Source organism: Python bivittatus, unplaced genomic scaffold, assembly GCF_059951505.1.
Source record: "Python bivittatus isolate LINGU-HERP-01145 unplaced genomic scaffold, Pbiv_v1 ctg000330_np1212, whole genome shotgun sequence".
Lineage (NCBI taxonomy): Eukaryota > Metazoa > Chordata > Lepidosauria > Squamata > Pythonidae > Python > Python bivittatus.
Window position 1 is genome coordinate 30,678,588 of NW_028277058.1, and position 21,239 is coordinate 30,699,826.

The 21,239-nt window shown below is 35.8% G+C and overlaps 1 protein-coding gene across 1 annotated transcript in view; it reads left to right on the forward strand.

Annotated features, from left to right (window-relative positions):
- Positions 1-21,239, forward strand: part of CFAP54 (cilia and flagella associated protein 54) — a 159,701-nt gene that overhangs the window by 77,245 nt on the left and 61,217 nt on the right. Inside the window, exons 34-42 of the mRNA XM_088141903.1 lie at positions 166-393; positions 4,092-4,231; positions 6,443-6,640; positions 7,523-7,683; positions 10,172-10,399; positions 14,908-15,131; positions 15,224-15,356; positions 16,279-16,363; positions 20,086-20,238. Coding sequence (XP_087998029.1) covers positions 166-393; positions 4,092-4,231; positions 6,443-6,640; positions 7,523-7,683; positions 10,172-10,399; positions 14,908-15,131; positions 15,224-15,356; positions 16,279-16,363; positions 20,086-20,238 — 1,550 coding nt within the window. The remainder of the gene's footprint in view (positions 1-165; positions 394-4,091; positions 4,232-6,442; positions 6,641-7,522; positions 7,684-10,171; positions 10,400-14,907; positions 15,132-15,223; positions 15,357-16,278; positions 16,364-20,085; positions 20,239-21,239) is intronic.

Here is a 21,239-nt window from a genome sequence, read left to right on the forward strand (position 1 = left end):
TTAGTTCTTTGTAGATACAGATATCTATAAAGAAGTAAGCTTCAAATAAATAAATATAAATGTATATATACATATATCAGGAATGTAATTGTTTCTGTAGTCTCAGAATGTTTTTCTCCTGTAACTGCTTATCATCCAAGGTGTTGTCCCTGTGATTTTATTTAGGAATGAAAAAGAAGAAATAAGAAAAATAGCTTTTCAAACCCTGATAATTAAGCTAAATATATGTTCTGATGTCTACATAAGACGAAGAAGGTTTCGTCGGCTGTATAATGAAGAAATGCCGTGGCGATCTCAGCTCAACATTTATCTGGCAATTGTTCACTATACTTGTTTTAAAAAACGGATACAGGAGCTCTGTAATACTGAAACTTCTGTACAAAATCCAGAGAGGTAAAATGTGATAAATGAAAAGAATAATCACTAACGGAGCAGTTTAACTGTTTGTATCAACTTCTTCTTCAGAAATGTCTTGTTTTACTTCTCTTTTTCTGTTTCCCAAAATAGTATCGAACACATTTTAGTGCAAAATGTGCTATATTTTTTTCTGAAATTTGTATGTTGCTGGCTAATTTAGAATTTCCAGGATGTATACTGACGCAGGATATCAAAGACATTAAAAGAGGTGCCAGGACCGAAACAAACAGAATAATTTTTATTTAAATTGTACCCATTAATTATTTACAGCACCGAGGGTCTTTCCCCAATTGCCACAGTGATTCCAAGTGGTAGGGATGATCTCCGGAATTCGACTTACAAAGGGGTTGCTTTTATTGAGCATCTTTTATCGCCCTACAACCTCTCTCTCCCCCTCCACCCCTGGAGTTGCCTAGTTTAGGCATCAGTAAGGGAGGGTTAGATATGAATGGGGATTAAGTGTCTAGCAGGCGTTGGGCGCCTGCTATGACAATAATTTACTAATTGAGGTTAGAGCTGGATGTTTGTTATCTTCTAGCTCTCAGGAGTAAATAGGAATAGCTTGTCTAAGCAGCCTCTCTTCCAGTTGTTAATTAAAAAATGCAGGTCAATCACGGGACGTACATAGTTCAGAACACTATTCAAGTGTTGATACGATGCTTTAACAAACAACCTCACTTGGGAAACTGCCGTTCATTTATCTGTTTCCTTCACTTCCTATAAAAATGAATTTTCTTCTTCATGGTTCCTGCCTCACATTGTTAGGTGATGCACCTGCCGCACAAAGGCCATTGTTAGAATGTTCTAGAGCTGGGGTAGATTTTTGAGTGGGAAACATTTCCTCATTGCTTAGGATCCTGGGCCAATTCCTGCCTTTTCCCTCAATTTTATTTCAACTGCCATAGCACTAACATCAAAATATTTCTCCTCTGTGCTATCAGTGCAAAGTTGAGGAAAAGCAACTGTTTCTTCCAGTTTAATCTTTTAGTTCTACAGTGGTGCTTTAAAGTTTGTGAACTCTTTTGACTTTTCAGTATTTCTGCATAAATGGGATCTGTTCTCCACACAAGTTCTAAAACTAGATAAAGAGAACCCAATGAAACAAATGAGTCAAAAACATTATACTTGTTCATTTAATCACTTATTCATTGAGGAAAATGATCCAAAGCTAATATTTGTGGCAAAAATATATGACCCTCTAGGTTTATCAGTTCATTTGAAGGGGAAATTAGTCAGGCATTTTAATCAATGCATTGATAATCAGGTGTAAGCGTGGGATGTCCTGCCTTATTTAAACAACAGAATTATAAGTATTCACTATCAAAGTCTGATCTTCACAACACAGGTATGGGGAAGTATGTCACAGCTCAAACAAAGGAGATTTCTGAGGACCTCTGAAAAACAGTTGTTGATGCTCACCTGGCTGGAAAAGGTTACAAAGCTATTTGCATAGAGTTTGGACTCCACCAATCCACTGTGAGGCAGATTATATACAAATGGAGGCAGTTCAACACCATGGTTACCTCCCCAAGAGTGTTTGACTAACCAAGAGCAAGGTGTGTAATATGCTGGGAGGTCTCAAAGAAGCCCAAGGTAACTTCTAAGGAACTAAAGGCCTTTCTTGCATTGGTGAATGTCAGTGTTCATGAGACCACCATCAGGAGAACATTGATCTTCAGTGGTGTGCATGGCAGGGTTGCAAGGAGAAAGCCACTATTCTCCAAAAAGAACACTACTGCCCATCTACAGTTTGTGAAAGACCACATGGATAAGCCAGAAGGCTATTGGAAGAATGTTGTGGATGGATAAGACCAAATTACAACATTTTGGCTTGAATGAAAAGCATGTTTGGCAAAAGGCAAACACTCCATTCCAGCATAAGATCCTTATCCCATTTGTGAAACATGGGGTGACAATGTCATGGTTTAGGCCTGCTTTGCTGCCTCTGGACCAGGATGGCTTGCCATCATTGATAGAACTATGAATTCTACATTGTACCAGAAAATTCTACAGGAAAATATCAGGGTATCTGTGAACTGAAGCTCAAGAAAAAGTGGGTCATACAGCAAGACAACCACCCAAAACACACAAGTTATATGACCAAAGAATGGTTAAAGGAGAAGAAAGCTAATGTTTTGGAATGGCCAAGTCACATTCCTGATCTTAATCCTAGAGAAATGTTGTAGAAGGACCTGAAGCGAGTGGCTCATGCAAGGAAGCCCATCAATATTCCTGAGCTGAAGCTGTTCTCTAAGGAGGAATGGCTAAAATTCCTCCAAGCTGATGTGCAGGACTGATGTTATCCAAAACATTTAGTTGAGATTATTGCTGCCCAAGGGGGTACAGCAGTTACTGAAAGAAAAGGTTCACATACTTTTGCCACACACAAATATGTAGTGTTGGATCATTTTCCTTAATGAATAAACGAACAAGTATGTTTTTGACTTGTTTTATATATATTTTGGCGATATATCCAGTGGACTGTGACTACGGCTATTTCACCTTCCTGAGAGAATCTTGAATCCGTAGTACCCATTCTGCAAGTACTTGAGCTATGAGAGATACCACCATGGATAGCTACTTCCTTTATTTAGTGTCCCTTGTTGAGGCCATATTTTGGATTTACATCTGTATGCCAGTTTTTTTGAAAAAAGTATGGCATAGCAGATCATTAAGGCTGTGAGAGTTTCAGAAGAAAGACCTTGAAGCAATGGAGAAAGTCCTTGCAAGGCAGTTCTTCAGCATTTACATAAGGCAACAACCTTTATTATTAGTACAGCTATAGTAAATTCATTTATACTCATGGCTTTGATGTTGTGGAGCTGGGTTCTATTCATGGAAGTCTCAGCAGAATCTTGATATCTCAGTGAGGGCATCAACAAACCCACCCAAACAGTGGAATTCTTAACGGGTTTCTCTGTGGATGCTGTCCAGTTTTCAGTCAATGCCCTAGTGTTTCCAGTAGTTGTCTGATGGCTCAGATATTGGGAGATTTGTATCATTTGTGTAATGATGGTATCATGCAAATTATGTCAATTAATGAAAAATAGCAATTTGTGAAATTTGTTTAATGATATCACACAAGTGATGTAAATGTCCTTGACATGATGTGCTTTTCAATTTAAAGGACATTTGTGACTGTCACCCCTCCCTCAATTAGTCCATTAAAATGAGAGTCAATTATAATTTGTTTAAAATGATGTAAATTATTTATACAACCTTTGCTGTACTGGTTTTTGATCAAAATAAATTATTACCAATACTACAACTGCTACTATAACCTTTGCAATAAACAAACTCAAATGTTATGTTTTTATAAATCAGCAGAATGTTGCTTTAAATTTGAAATTTGTCTTGCTTATAGTGACATAAATTTAAAATTGTAGGAAACTATCATTTATGTTGGACATCTTAAATTGTTTAAGAAGGGCTGATTTCAGTCACCTTGCTCTTGAAGATGCAGTTCAGAACATTAACTAATATAGTCTAGGCTTATCCTATTGTTGCTACACTTTAAACTATCCACAGGACTGTTAACATGACTTTAGACCAATTATTCTGTGTCAAGGATATATAATAACAAAACTGTAATATTAATGTATTTGACACCTATTCTTTATCTGTTTTCAGTTATTAAGTATGTGTTTGTGTTGGGGGGTGTTTTTGTTTTGCAGTTATAATGATCTCAACCCTGAAATCTTCTCATTAAGCAATTCAGGCACAATCATAATATCAGCTAAAGAGGAAGAAACCAAAGATTTTAAATACCAACTTTTTAAAGGAACACCTTCAGGAAAAATCAGTCGAAAAACCGGTAATAGTATAGATAATAAACAGTGAATTTGCAATTATTTTGTTTTATGCAGTTGCTTATTAAAATGCATTAAGGTATCCATAGTAATCATTTTGTACCCTTGTTTCCAGAAGTTTAGAACAGGGAATAATAAAATTGGCATCACTCTTGCATGTTGACTTCTTTTGGAATGATCTTAAAAGATCTTTTTTGAGTGGCTAACCTTTGGTGGCTAGGTTTGAATTAATGGGGCAATTAATGCTTTAACACTGAATGCTTCTGAGGCAATCACTGAATTTTGATTTTGGAAGTGACTGAAAATGTGCCCTAATTCTGATTTTACCATTTTACTATGGTAAATATAGCAGATTCTCCAATTCCTTAAGGAACATTTCCAGTGTGTGTGTACTCTTTCATAGCCAACATCTTAATTATTCAATCTATTGTTACCTAAAGCTTAATCATACATATATACATTTTATCTTCAATTCTGTAGTCTTGCCTGTATCTTGTACCATAATTGCACTTGTTTCTGGATTCTTTGTTCTAGATGTGTGTTATCTTTTCAATCGTCATTCTCTCTATTCCCCCATCTCCCTCGCTTTCCTCCTCCACATTTTCTGCTTCCAGGATTTTAATGAGTTCTGATTGTTGATTCTCTCCAATTACCTGCCTTGGGCTCACTATAGAAGCTCTGCTGTTTCTCTCTCTCTCAAGTATTTATTTTATTCTAGATGGACATTTGATCTTAATCTACGCTGGCCACAAACAAGATTCTTGTTAGTCATGGAATAGGTAACAGTCCATTTGTTGCATCTTAAAAACCAGAGTTATTGCAGTCAAATCTTTAATGAAAATTGATACAATGAATGTTTAATATCTCCAGAAAGATTTCCATAGCTCTTTAAACAGTAGTTGTACTGTTTTTAGAATTAGACTTTTCTCAGTTTTATATATTTGAAAGATCTTTCCTGTCCCTATGAGGTAGGTAAACATTTTTTCCCCTTCTCTGTCTCTGAAAATATTTGAAAATGCTTTGCATAGTTTCCTCTTATTCTATTTCAGTAGTCTTTTTCCTAGATTGAACACATCTATTTTCATTCTACCATTTCTTCTGTCTGGTCCAACATATTATCTCATAGCTTAAACACATTACCTGCAAATTAATACTTATATGTATGGAATATGGGGGTTGATAATTTCACTAGTCTTACGAACAGTGCTTTGCACTGTTGACTTTGCTTTCAGAAATACTATTCCTATGTCCATTGAATATAACTTTGATTATTTTTTTATTTGAAACTTACATTTGTTGTTGCCTAGAACATCTTTCAGTATATGTCTAGTAAGAAAACTAAGGGCAATTTTTAAGATCTATCAGTGCTGGTTTGCTAATCTGTGAAGTCTGTGATTTACAGCATTCTATTATGTGGGTTTGGTGTTGTTTAGCTGAATTAGGTGGATGTCAAACATTATTTTCTCTTTGGAAGCTGAGGAAGTCACATGGCTTAGCATAAATCAGCCCTCCTTGATAGTTAACTTCAAAAAAGGCTTGATGAATTCCTCTGAGCATCTATAAATTCCAGGGCAAAGATCTTATAATTGATTCCAGAGAATATAACTTACATGGATCTATTGTTTATGATTTTGTTTATTGCTTATGTTTGGGTGTACACAATTGTTATACAGCAAGTCTTGAAGTTATGTTTTGAAAGAATTCAGTGACTTAAAGATATTTCTGTGGAACAAATACAGTTCATATTGAGGCATGATTGATCCTGGCAACTGCTTACCCTGAAAGGTCTGCAGTTCTTATTTAAATGTACTTTTCCCAGTTTTTACTTTTGAGTGCTGTATGTTTTTCCTTCTTGAGACTTTGGAAGGAGACTAATGGAAATGGAAACAAGACATTATGATTTTCTCCTACATATCTTTAAACAGAATGGCCTTTCCATATCATTTGACAGCTACAATATAATGTGTAACTGTTAATTCCTCTTGCACCATCAATCTTCTTTATTGCTAGCAGCTAAGTAATCAAATACAGTAGCTCCTGACTAGCTATCAGAGAAACCCTGAAAAATATTTCTTCAGATTTTTTTCTAGTTTGATCTTTTGTTAGGTTGAGAGCAGTTATGAAATTCTGGAGTCTAAGAAATACCTTCCCTGAAAATTCTGCTGCCAACAGCTCATCTGCAATGAATATAACCTTCCTTGCTCTTCTTTGCTCAGACACCCCTGACCCTACTTCCCCTGTCTTCGACAATGGGCTTTCCTTGCCTGCTTCTAGCCCTACATTACAAAGTATTTCTTCAGGCACTGTTTCCAGCTCAAGCATACTTGACCACAATAATTGTCTCTCCCCTGAAATTGATGACATGAGTGAATCCACTGAACAGACCCAACTCTCAACTTCAGGCCAAGATTCAGGTGGGTTGCTACATGCTTGTCAGGTATTTGACAATTTTTGAACAGGTCATTTCCTCTCAAATTATGGATCTACTTTCAAAGAAATACTAACTCACAGCTAAGCTTTCATTATTTATTGCCAAGTGCTCTATCTGTGGAACTTGAAAAAATTCTAAGAAGTCTCATATGGATGGGGCCAGGTTTGTCGGCAGATAAAATATCAGAACAAGAGTAGTTGTCAATAATCAAAGGAAAATGGTAGTCTTTATGTAAGGCAAGACAGAACAGACATACTGAGGAGCCTTAAAAGGAAGAATAACCTGGTAGGAACTGAGAAGGAATCAACTGGTTTTTCTTGGTAATGTGGAGTTCACACAGCATTTATGAATATTATAAAAGAAAGTTAATGGTTTCCCTAGTATCATCTGGACAGGTCAGCTGAAAGATTTGTTATATCTGCCCTGACATGCTTTCAGTTATTTTTCTTGAATCAACGAACCAGAGAAATGTAACATGTGCACCGCAGCGTTTGATATATATTTCTTTTAGAAAGCAGAGTGGAGAATATATTCTCCACAAGACAAAGAGTAACTCAAATTGTACCAAGAACCATCTTTCACTGATTAAAACATATTAGTTTGAAATGTGTGATGTTTATTCAGTTAAAACCCAATCTTACAAGAGATTTATGTGAATATTATAGAACATTCTGTGGCATTTTTCTTTTCTTTTTTAAAAAATCTAGTTTATTTTAATAAATCAGGATAACTAAAGACTAGAAAGACTACTTCCTATTGTATAGACTTTGTTCTCTTAAGAAGAAGTTTAGAATCTGTTTTTACAATTACTTTGTGAACTTGCTGTCAGTTACACTCAGTGATATTTTGTTTGTTTTTGTTTTAGAACTCACTGCTGCTTCTGAGCGTAGTGCTAAGTTGAATGATAGAGACATTCCTCGACTGCCTCAGGGTCATATTTCTGTTAAAGACCGTGAAAAAGCAATTTGTTATTCTGCTGTGCTGGAGCATTTCACTAAAATATTTCTTCATTTTAGAAGAGCTGTGGTAATGCTAACAATATATTTACAATATTTAGTAAAAATGTCTACTGATTTCACTGAGTAAATAATATTTTCATGTTGTCAGGAACCTATTTCTGTCAATTTCTAGCTTCTTGCTGCACTGCTATTCTGTTTTTAAGACAAGAACTCTTTAAGAAGATGAGATAGGATCATTTTAAACTTTATTTTTTATTTCATTGGCTCTCTTTTTCCAGTGATTCGTGGAAGTCATTACTGGTCAGGTGTAAACTAAATCCATCTCCATATGTGCTCTTTCTCTTATTTCTGGAGCAAGAGGGAGCTGCATTATTATTACAAAAATGATTTGATTTTTTTTTCATGGCTGGAGATATAAGGCTGTGATATAACACTAATATATTTAGTGTTTACATCACAAAGAGTTCATATGAAACAACAAAAACCAGAAATTAATGGATGGAATCTAGAAAGATGTCATCTTGTAAAGTGGCTGGGAATGTAGTCCCTGCAAAGCAAACTCAAAATGTAAATAAAAGGCATTTCTCCATTACCTGGAATGTAATGAAGAATAAGTAAGTGAAATTGGCACTTACAAAAAGAGATAAAACATCACATTTTTCAATTCTAGAGACAATAAGATCTTAGAATCTTAGATCTTTATGAGGGCCTATAGCAATTGAGTACTTATTTTGGGTAAAAGAACAGGAGAGTTTCCAATGTATGGCCTTCCCAAATCTCAAATTGTCTCTCATAAAGCAAAGCTATGAATTAGTTTTTGTTTTGATTCAAGGAAAGGCCATGGGAGAGGGATGAAAGTAGGCGTGATTTAGTGAGGTTCTGTCAGGTTCAGCCCAAGAACCACAATGAGGCCATCCAGTGCAGTACAGTTCTTTATTGACTATTACCTATTAGACAGAATCTCGCCAGACTAAACTTATCTACAGCTACTACAGAATATACCCCGTGAGGCTCTAGGGAGGAGCCAGCCTCATCCTCTTCATTTTCCCACAGTCTTGTTGCGGGCTGAGGAGGTGCTTCCCCTGGAATGTCTCTCCCCTCTCCTGACAACCTTGAAGCTGCATTCCAGAATCTTCCCCGCTCATGCTATCTATCACAGGTTCTTCTGAATGGGAATCAGAATCCTCCCAAGAGGGTTGAAAAGTAGAATTTATTATTGGCTTAAACTAATTCAGTGATACTTTGGAATAGTAGGAAATATGGGAAATGATGCCTTTGCTAGGTAAAGTGGAGTAGGATGAATTCGCTTTTTTCCTGCAAGGGATTCTTTTTAAAAACTTAAATACAATGAGGAGGAATTTGTGAACAACTGGAATAGGTATCTTTAAACAGATCTCTTTCCCACCATAGATAATAAAAATAAAAGACAGCAGAGTTTTAAAAATACAATATTATATATTCCTGGAAGTTCTTAAATGGTCACGATTGCTAATTGATCTACTGATTGGTAGTGGTGCAGGAATCAGCAGAAGGGTGAAATAATTTCTAGATAGCTGATTGCAAAAGAAACTAAGGAAAAGAAATCAAGGAATCCGATGTATATTTAACACAAAGTTGCGGTGTAGCTTGATTTTGACAGCATGGTGTGCTAAGCCGCTCAATGTCGATTAATATTAAAGCCAACCCAGACTATTATTGTTCAACAAATCATAGTTTTAAAAATACCTGACTTTATATAATGTGTTAACCCAGTCATAGCTGATAGAGGAGGCTAAACCATATGGAAAAATGAATAATAGCCATAATGCAGATTAGAAATTCATGATGGTTTGTAGCATTCACTCCAAGGTTATAGTGTATTCATAGACACAAGTGGTTTAATTTAATATCTGAAAGCTTTTATGGTAAGCTGCTAAGCTTTCTATAATAAGTGCTGGGTGGAAATTTATTAGGAAAGATTGCTCCTAAACTGTGGCACTAGATACATGATAAAAGAGATGAGAAATTTGATTATTTCTTTAAGCTTTGGGGACATGGTTTCTATACCTATTCCTCTACTGATTAATTGGTTCTACTTGGCTTTGAATGTTTTGAATGTTTTGATTTCCAGTATATGTATGGTTGCATTATAACGTATGCTTTTTAATTTTAATTGGTTTCTAATTGTCAATGTTATACTGATTTTGTCAATTTGTTTTATCTATATTAGTCCAAATTATGAATTTGGGGAATTGTATGTTGCTCAGACTTGGTTGACTGGAGTGGCTTATAAGCTCTGTAAATAAATAACTTGCTCAAAGCTGCTTTAGATCTCTCTCCGTAGCAGTTCTAGCAAAACAATTATGATCTAAAGTTTTGGAATTCTGATGTGAAATATATACTGGCTAGTATCTTAAACAAGAAAGTGAAATAATGTTTTCAGTAGATTTCTCACAAATAAGCATGCTTAATTTTGAAGCTTTTAATAAATGAAAATATGGTTTATATTTGCTGTTTAAATCACTGTGATATCCAACCCCCACTTGTTAATTGTGGATTTGATAAATATGTTCCAGGTTATTGCCCATCGAGGTCGCCACTGGACATTGCTTCAGAATGCATGCCGAGACCTTTGGAACTATACTCGGGAAATACAAATGATTATTAAACATTCAGCATCTTTTCATGCACCTTTTCCTTTTAACAAGGAGATTTTTCTTAAGACCATTTGGTTAGCATACTATATGGCATCAGATACATTGCTTGATATGATAGTTGAGCTTCAAGATAGCAATTATGTTAAGGTAAATGCATTTTTACTTATGTGATTAACATAATGTATTGTTATTTTTATATTTAGAAACAACTAAACAAAGATTAGTAATATTTAATTCATTTTAATTGTGTACATTTTACATTTAGGATTATTATTTAGAAAAAGATAAATACTTTATGTTCAATATGACAAAGCTCTTTTTCTTATTTAGTATAAATGGAAATGGGTTAAGTCCCCTCACCCCCTTCATTTCTCAAGCAGGCTTATTGTGTTGCTGAAAGTCTGATGCAGCAGTCTTCTTATGTTAGATTTTGTTTATTCTGAATGTTCCCAGAGGGGAGGTTTTTTTTTAAATCTATGATTGTCAGGCCGAGCTCAAGAATGACAGAGAAACAGTCCAGCCAAGTTCAGTTCTTTTATTGCTTACACCATATAGACAGAATCTTGCCAGACTAAATCGGTATTACTCTAACCTAGTGGATATACTTTGGGAGATTCTAGGGAATGGCTATCCTAAATCTCTTCCTCTTCTCACGATCCAGCTCTGGACTGTGTTGTCTCTTGTCTTGCCCCCCTTCCTGGAATGTGCTCCCTCCTTCCTGAGAACCTGCTGCATTACTGTAGTCCATCACATCACCTCCCCCTTCATAGACACATTCCATCACAGTGATAACTATTAGCCAGTGGCCAACATCCCCGTCTCGGGCAAGGTGCTACAGCATGTCATGGCTGATCAGATCCATACACTCTTAGATGAAATGCATCTTCTAATTCTGTGTCTTTTAATACCATGATACACTTTGGGAGAGATTGTTCTGACTAGGTATGGGTGCTATAGGAATTGTATCAAATCATTTTCCTGCTAACTGCCAGTCAAATGTAGTCTTGTCCAAAATTCAAACTGAGGAAATACATGTGAATGCTATATATATTTGCTGAATATTAAGAAACTTAACAAGACACAAGTAATACAGAACATTATATTAAAATGATACTATTAACAATATAAAAACCCCACATGCTAAGATCATATGCTTGAGTAGGATATTTGTGTTCTCTTGTTACAAATAGTTACAGTAATGTACATTAGGTCCTCAGACTAGGAGAGGCAAACCCCAACTGAATCTTAAAAGCACTTCTCATATATCCAACAATAAACCTATTCAAAATACAGCCCCCAATTGTAACCTAGCAGTGCATAAACATTTAGAACTGTACTGATAATGGCATACTTGAGCTCCCCTTGTTCTCATCCATCTTCTACACATGAACATGTCCTTACAATCTGTCTGATCAGGTCAACATTAATAACTACAATTAACCTGATACAAAGACAGGAAAAATCTGTTCTTTTTCCCAGATGAATAGACTATATTAACTCAAAGAAGGCACTATAAGGTTTTACTTTCCCCCAGGTTATTGTCAGTATGTTAAAGGAAAGGGGAAACATAAGAATTCAAATATATTCTAAGGACGCAAACTACCATAAAATAATACAGAGAATAACAAATAAAATTTGAAAATTACCTTTAGTTGGGTAAAAAATAATGTGCATTATGATAACATCAGTATAAAACTACAGCCTAATTTAGTTGTAACCTAAGTGGAGTATAGAAGGCAACTGGAAAGAATAATATATTACAGCTGTCTCTAAAGTACAGCTAGGATATGTTCAGGATTTGAATCTTTCCTTCAAAAATACATGTGGACATTGATTATGAAGGTCTTCAGGGGGCTAAGAGGGTGGAGGCCTGCTGGATTGCCAAGGGGAACATGGAAAAACCACACTTCCTAGGTCTCACTAGATGTAATTTTTCAGGAAGGAACCTAGAGCATGCTCACCCTATCCAATCTAGTGAGACAGGCAAAAACCCTCAGGGAGAGGCAGTCCCACAAATAGACTTGTCCCAGGCCATGTAGGGCTTTAAAGGTAAGGACCACTTTCAACTCAGAAGGAAATAGAAGAGAATATATGTAGCTCAGTGTTGAACTGTGGAGTCCTCGGGGTTCTCTGAGCTTGGTTGTTTTCTGGCAAATATTTTGTTACCCGTCTAGGTAACATCTTCAGTGCTAGAATGGAGTAGGGTTTGCTCTCTGTTTATATACAGTGGCTTGCCCTGCCAGTGGTGGTGGTTTATTTTTAATTTTTTCTTCTCCTAGTAGTTTTTTGGTTAGGGTATTGTTTACTGCATGATTGTCTGGTGATAATCTTGGTGTTAATCTCTGCTTATCTGGGTGATGATTGCTGGTGAGGAAGTACTCTGGTCTTTTGTTTTCTTTTTATTGCTTCTTTTGAGTATGTAGATGTTGTTTAACTCTATGTGCCTGTTGATGGCTGCCTTGTCTGAATACCAAGCTTCCAGGAATTCCTTCGCATTTTTGGATTTAGCTTGGTCTAAGATGCTGTTCCCCTTCATGGATCACTGCCTTGTCGTGACGAAGGGGCTTGCGTAACTCAGTGAAGCCATGAGCTATACCGTGCAGGGCCACCCAAGACGGACAGGTCATGACAGAGAGTTCTGACAAAATGTGGTCCACTGGAGAAGGAAATGGCAACCCACTCCAGTATCCTTGCCAAGAAAACCCCATGGACAATGTTAAAAGGCTAAAAGATATGACGCCGGAAGATGAGCCCCTCAGGTCGGAAGGTGTCCAATATGCTACTGGGGAAGAGCGGAGGGCAATTCCAAGTAGCTCCAGAAAGAGTGAAGCGGCTGGGCCAAAGCTGAAAGGACGTTCAGCTGTGGATGTATCTGGAAGTGAAAAGAAGGTCCGATGCTGTAAAGAACAATATTGTAAAGGTACCTGGAATGTAAGATCTATGAACCGAGGCAAGCTGGATGTGGTCAAACATGAGATGACAAGATTGAACATCGACATCTTGGGAATCAGCGAACTGAAATGGATGGGAATGGGTGAATTTAATTCGGGTGACCATTATATCTACTACTGTGGGCAAGAAACCCTTAGAAGAAATGGAGTTGCACTCATAGTCAATAAGAGAGTGGGAAAGGCAGTAATGGGGCACAACCTCAAAAACGACAGAATGATCTCAGTGCGTATCAGTAGTAATGTATGGTTGTGAGAGCTGGACCATAAAAAAGGCCGAGCGCCGAAGAATTGATGCCTTTGAACTGTGGTGCTGGACTCTTGAGAGTCCCCTGGACTGCTAGGAGGTCAAACCAGTCAATCTTAAAGGAAATCAACCCTGACTGCTCATTGGAAGGATCGATAATGAAGCTCAAGCTCAGATATTTTGGTCACCTAATGCGAAGAGAGATCTCTTTGGAGAAGACCCTGATGCTGGGAAAGATTGAAGGCAAAAGGAGAAAAGGACGGTAGAGGATGAGATGGTTAGATAGCATCACTGAAGCAATGAGCATGAAACTGAGCAAACTCAGGGAGGCAGTGAAGGACAGGAAGGCCTGGCGCAATATGGTTCATGGGGTCACGAAGAGTCGGACACGACTTAACGACTAAACAACAACAACAAGATGCTGTTTCCCAGTTGAAACTATGGTTAAGTCTGCAAATGTTGTGGAAGGCCTGAAGCAAGCAGTTCATGTGAGGAAGCCCACCAACATCCCTGAGTTGAAGATGTTCTGAAAGAAGGAATGGGCTGAAATTCCTCCAAGGCGATGTGCAGAACTGATCAACAGTTATTGGAAACATTTAGTTCCAGTTATTGTTCCCCAAGAGGGGCACACCAGTTGCTGAAAGCAAAAGTTCACATACTTTTGCCTATGCTAGTCTATGACCATAATAAAGATTTGATTTGATTTGATACAATACATTCAGAAGGGTTCACAAATTTTTAAGCATCACTGTAGTTTGGGTCACAAATATTAGCAATTAGATATTATACCTTCTCTGAGGCCAGGTTTGGGAGATGAGTGTTAAAGCAAATTCTCCTAATATTTGAGCATTAACAAAAAAATCTTAAAAATCTTTAAAAAGTTTTTTTTAATATGTTTATCCTTCATTAAATGTTTTCTCACATGTTACAATTAATGGCAGATTGGTCACTTTTTCCAATTTGATATGATGAGAGCATTTTTTTTTCCTCCCCCCCCCCCCCGGTTGCTTTGGTTGACTTGGGTTTCCTCATCTTGGTCATGGAATATAAATGGAGATTCAGTGTTGCAGTCAGATTTTTAGTCACATGATCTCTCTGTGTTAACTTCACCTATCATTTGAAGGCTATGTCAGATTAAACTAGAAGGAATCTTTCCATTCAACGGCCATCATTAAAAGACACGGGGATCACATATAGTATTTTATTCAAATCATAGTGACTTGTAATTGTATCTCATTTTGTCTTCCATTTCCTAAAAGCTTCAAAATGTTACAGATTTTATATTAATGTAAATCAGGCACATACAATATTATTAAAACTTGAAATGTTGTAAAGAAAATTCAGAGTAATTAGAAATCTAGTTGAGTAGGAAGAGTTGGTGCTTGATATTTGCAGGGTGATTTTGAAGAAGATCTGCAAAAATGATGTATCAATGTTATGATCTCTGTTTAAATTTACAGATTATTGAGCCCAAGGGAAATTTCTGTGTTCCAAGCTGCATAGGAGGCATTACTTATGATGAAGGTGGTTCTAACCTTTCTTTTGAATATCCCCTTGATGATGTGAATATTATTGATTTGCAAGGAATACGCAGTTTCATCCTGCAAACTCTTGAGTTTCTGTTTCAGTTGAAGAAGTGGGAATCATTAGTATATATAGCTATGCAATTTAACACAATTACACAGTAAGTAACATAAACAGTCTTTGGGAAAGGAAGGGTTTTTTATTTGAGATATTAACAATGTGTTATTTGAAAATGTGTCTGACTTTTTCTAGTGAGAGATATACAGAGCAAGTAACTCCTGTGTTGGTGTTTGCCCAGAGACAACTGCATGAAAAAAAACAACTCCATGACTCAGATAATCCACAGCCTTGTTTAGAAGAACTTAACACTAGTATTGGAGATAAGGTGAAGTGTTTTAGATGATAAAGAAACCAAAAACTTGCAATTGGAATTTGGGTCAAAAATTTAAAAATATATAAGAATATAGTCTTCAGTTATGTGTTAGACTGCCTGAAAAAGGTTTATGAATGGGCAAATTAGAGTTCCCCCCAACTTCACAAAAATGATATCTAATTTAAAGGCTTTTTCCTGGATCAAATGGGTAGGTTCCAAATCTCATTTTGCCTTTCTAGGAAGAAGAACCATCCTGTTTCTCAGACTAACTTTGTCTAGTGAGTAGAGGGGGCAGGGTTAATAGGAACTCCAACTTCTTTCTCTGTCCTTTTTAATTATTTAATAAAACTTCTTTTGTTCCCCTCACCTCAAATGTCTTCTAAGAACAGAATTAGCTAACAGGTATCTGTTTTAATGTTTTTCTCCATTGGGAAAGGCAGTACTATCCTCCATATCACCCTGTGGGGATAGAATGCTCTGGTGCTAAGCAACAAGATTACTCCTTTGGGACCATGCATATCACCATGATTTCCAGGTAGTAGGTTAGATATAGTGGAGAGAGATGACACAATAGGAGCATTACAGTGATAGGATTGCCTTGTGAGTTCTGATTAGTCTGGGAGGTTCAGATCAGATCACTATGTATGAAAGTTTGTAAGACTAAATTCTGAGAAGCCTGGTCCTAAGGGATTATTTGGGTGTCTTGTTAATAAGATGTCCTATTTTTTATTTAGTTTTTATTGTGAAGATAATCCATTTTAGATAATGAACATTGGCTTTCATTATTTCTTTGCTTTTTGAAAATGTTTGTGAATCATAGTGAGGGATTTTCAATGTTTTGAAATGTCTCATTTTAAGTGTTTAAGTAGACTAACCTAGTCTATTTGGTCACCTTAATTTGAAAATGCTCTTAACTGTCAAAATACTCTCTTAGGTATGCTGCAGAGACTTTGTTGCAAAAAACATGTATGCTGTTACAAAATGGAAAAGAACAACTGATGAACATTTTGATTATTCAGGTCTGAAGATATGCAAGTTATATTTTTCTTCAAAATTTCAGAGTTCATGTTCTTTTCAGTTATTAAAAGTTTGTGTTCTTTTGGATTATTAAGATGATGTTTTTAATGTTATGGATAAATAATTTTGCTTCAATCATATTTGTCTCAGAGATTTGGTGTATCAAATAAAATTTATTTATATATTATTTTACACTTATAAGATACCTATAAAAACCGATTATGTAGGTGTTTTACATTTATAGCTGTTGAGATAATGCTAATTAATCAGGCATTTATCTATCTAAAAACTGATTCAGTCAAGGTGATTCTAGATTGTATACAAAAGTAACAGCTTCAGCCAATTAAACAGGGACAGTAATATACATTAAAGGAAATACAATATATAATTACACTTTAAAAAGCACAATTAATAAAAATTCCTACACTCAAGTCTTTCAATACAGTGAGGTTTTTATAAGCTTCTGGAAGGCCATGAGAGTGGAAGCTACCCTTGCCCTAACAGGCAAATTATTCAGTTGAAGAGAGAGAAAAGGCAAGACTGAAATGGAAGAAGAGAATAGAAGTGCCATGGAGGTAGAGAATGTTGACTCATTTTAGCTGACTGTTTCCCAAATGCTGCTGATTGCCCATTGTATGTGATTGGAACATTGCTTGCTGCTGACTTAACTGAGGCAGTTTCAGGTATCATATAAGGAAGCCAGCACCCCAGAGCTCACTGAATTAGCTAAAAGAGCAAATGAGTTTGGTGGGGGGGGAATGTTTGTTTTTATACATCAGAAGAATGTGTAGATGGAGGGAACTGTCTCTCCATCAATTAAAGATAACTTTGATCTTTTGGTAGACATTGGGAATCCTGGGGACATCTTGTCTAACAATTGGGCACATGCTGCGAACAGTTGTCCTTAAAAACAGAATGAATTATCCATCAATTCTACATTCCACTAGCACTAATTTGGTTCAACTGAACTCTCCTGCAAGCATTCTTACATTACTAGAAACATGCCACAGCTGGGAGAGGCAACTAAGATGCAGTATGTAGTATCACAGATGATGCATCACCTTGGCCCAGCAGATTCTTCTCCTCCCTCTTATGCCTCAAAACTTGTTTCAGTGATCAATCCAAATCAAACCTTAGACATTCTACCAAAGATTGATGTTCCCTTCACATGTGATGCATTTACTCTTGCCACAAATTCCAGCTCCAGACAGATTGACACTGGTTATAGCTCTCAAGCTGATTTCACTGAGGATCACATATTCACCACCTGATCTACTGTAATAACTTCATTTTTACTGGCCTGGATGTCCTCTGGATATATAACAAATTGAAGCCTCCCACTTCTTCTCTTCAAACAGCTTCCTAAGGGCATCCAAGCTAATTTTCAAACACAATGAGGATCATCTGGGTAAAGCCCAATCCCAATCTAAAGTAGATCATACTGTAATTCTGTTGAAACTCATTCACCATAATTGCTGGACCAGTTTTGCAGTGAGGGACAAAGGAGGTCCTCCCTGATTTCTTGCAACATTGCTGATTGGAAGGCTAAAAAGAACTATCCTGATATTTCTAGGACTTAATGTGTAAATCTGATTTTGTTTTATTATAGAAGACTTAATCTGTAGACTCCTGATAGTACAAGATTACTTAGCATACTCCATTAATGCAATTTCTAGTGTCACAAGAGGATGTGTCTGAGAAGGTGTTTCTACACTGATAACAAAGAATTTCTTGTGCCTAATTATATGATTAGAGTCATGTAACCACTTCTGAAACACTTTCCCTTGAAAACTATAGGGACTCATCCAGGCAGTCACCGCAGAATCGGTAACGATTGAGTGTGGATAAAAAAAAAAAGCACATGGCATTAGCTTCTAAGCCAAATATTCTAATTATAAATGTCTACCTTCCCACTAGTATATTGTTTTCTTTAACAAATACTGGATGGGATAAACTGGAGAACTATCTTAACTCTCTTGGGAGCATCCAGATGCTGGCCTTATGCTGGCAGGTGACCTTAACATCAGACTTGGCAGAAACAATTAGGTTCTGTCCTCTTATTTTAATAGCCGTATTTCTCTCCACAAAGGCTACCTTGGAGTTCAACTGTACCACTGGATCAGGGTATCAGCAAAGCAGCCTCATGTTTATTATGCACTGCCAGAAGATATAGACTTTGTATAGTAAATGGTGTAGCAGAGGGTAACCTTAATAGTCAACTCACCTATTGGGAGCCTAGGGGTCCAGTGCAATCAATTGTATCTTAACTTTGTATGGTAATTTCATTTAAAGTTAACCTGTGGTGAGATAGTGACCACTCACCACTATTACTTCACCTGGGACTTGGCCATTACTCAGTGGACTGTTCCACCTAAGTTAGGAATAAATATATAGGCTTTGTCATGGTTAAGTTTAGTTTACTTCTAGGAATGGTCCAAAAAGGCCACAAGAATGATGCAGTGATTTCTTGCTTTAGACCAGTCCCTTGAACTATGTGAGTTCCTAATTCTCAAATTATCCAGAGGCTTTAGCTTCATTTAATGCTTTTTAATATAACCTTCTAAGATCACTATCAATTTATCAGCATTGTATGAGCAAGTCATCTCATCCTAGGAAGAAGCCTGAGTTGGACTTAGATTGCATGCAAGCCAAGGTTGATTTAGTGACAGTTTTCAAATGTTGCAAATCCAGCAACTCTTCCATCATTAAGAATAAATTATTAGATCTCAAAAGAAGCTGTAAAAATCTAATGAAAAGAAAGAATATATATATAACATTTTCGTATGCTGGCTGTGCCATTTTGTTTTTACGTCTGTATGTTACATCTCACTGGTTACTGACGACAATAAAAGTAGTCATAAACTCATAATTAACTTCATTTTAATAATGATCTGTCATTTTAAAATTATATTTGGTATTCATAGAACTAAATGCTGTTCTGAGAATTTTTACTTATTTTACCTAAATCTATGATGCTTGTAAACTTATTTACTTTGTGCTTTTCTTATTTTTTTCTTCATGCTTTTTGATTCTATTTTTTATGTTAATTAAAAAAAATTAAAAATTGTATACAAACATATTTACTTAGTAGTTTAGTATTTTAGCATCTTATTTACAAAATAGTTTTATAATTTAGTCAGTCAATTTTGAGTACAGATAGTCCTCAGGTTAAGAACGCCCGGGTTACAGACGACCCATAGTTAAGAATGGAGCCTATTATAGCAAAATTTGAGTTAAATACACAATGATTCCAGTTAAATACACAATGGTTTGAGTTAATTATACAATACTACTTATACAATAATACTATTCCAGCTTACATACAAATTTGACTTAAGGACAGACCTTGGGAATGGAACTCATTCTTAAACTGGGGACTACCTGTATTCTACTACTTATATTTATAGTGTTTTTCAGTTTGAACCATGCTTATGTGTCTAAATTTAACCGCTGTAAGTTGATCCATGACCATAATAAAGATATTACTATTACAAGTTTGAGCAAATACTCTGTGTTGGCCTTGCCTTGTGCAGTTGTTCCAGAAAACATCTACTGAGCCGATATCAAAGTTTAGATAAAGTTTGACAGAGTTCATGTTAATGCAAGAAAATTGTACCCTCACCTGTGTTACTCAGTGTACAATGGCAATTCTACTTTTGTATATTACATCTTTGTTACCTAAACATATTTATAGTTTTGTAAAATAACTGTGACTTCATTTTAGGTATCAGTCAAACAAAATCACTGTTTTCTGTTCCTCTGGATCTGGTGGATACACTAAAATGTTTCAGAGAAAGTCTGGAAAAATCAAAGCACCACAGTAGAGCCCTTAAATACAGCAGGAAATTGCTTTCTTTATTTCTTGCTCACATGCAAGGTGAGTACCTCATTAGCAATAGGATGTGTGTATAATTGTAAATTGACTTTAAAAAGTCAAATATTGAAAAAATGATTGAAATGTATGTAATTCAAATTGAACATTTGAATTGTGTGGTTTATTCTATTTATATTTATTCTGTTTATAACAGTTCACACATCTATGTAATTATTAGAAATGTAATAAAGCATTAGCTACATATGATTGTATGTATGTATGATCACTGATAAATGAGTTTTCACATTCTTATAGATAAGCAAACTAAAGTATTTCTAACAATCAGGATTTAATACATATACGTATATATATTAAGAACATCCTATTTACTGCATGTTTATAGAAATTACATTGGCGCTATTTGAAATTAAGAATCCCAAAGAAATCAAGTTTGTTTTCACATCCTGACCTTTAAAAAGAGTATGCAAATAAATGTATAAAACGAGAAACATAATTTCAGAAAACTTAATTAAAGTTTTCTTAATTAAACTGAATTAGCAGTTTCCTCCAAAAACCAATTTTCAAGGTATTGGCTGAAATATATAGGAACAAAGCAATTTAGAAAGAAGTAAATTGGTTTATACTTAAACTGATGTTCCTAAAAGATATAACCAAATGCATCCCATCGGTACATCCCATGGCACAGCTCTTACATAGTTACAGCTCTCAGATTCCTTTACAGAAAGACTTGGAGGTCTATAATTCCTCAAGTATTGTTTTAGGAAAATATTAGGTTCCTTCAAATTTTGACATTTTAAAAAGGGAAATTTGTGGTAATTTTATTACTTGAAAAATTTAATGAAAATTTCAAAGAAATTGTTTGAAATTTTCATTCCATTTTACATGTAATAAACTCTTCTAACATTGCCAAATTTCTTATGAAATAGTTTTTTTTTTTCTTTAAAGAAAGAGCAGTCTTTTGATTGGGTTTCTAGAAAAGGACCTGCATGTTTTCTTGGTTTCTGAACCTGATATAAAATATAAAGGTGCCCTATTTAAAAATT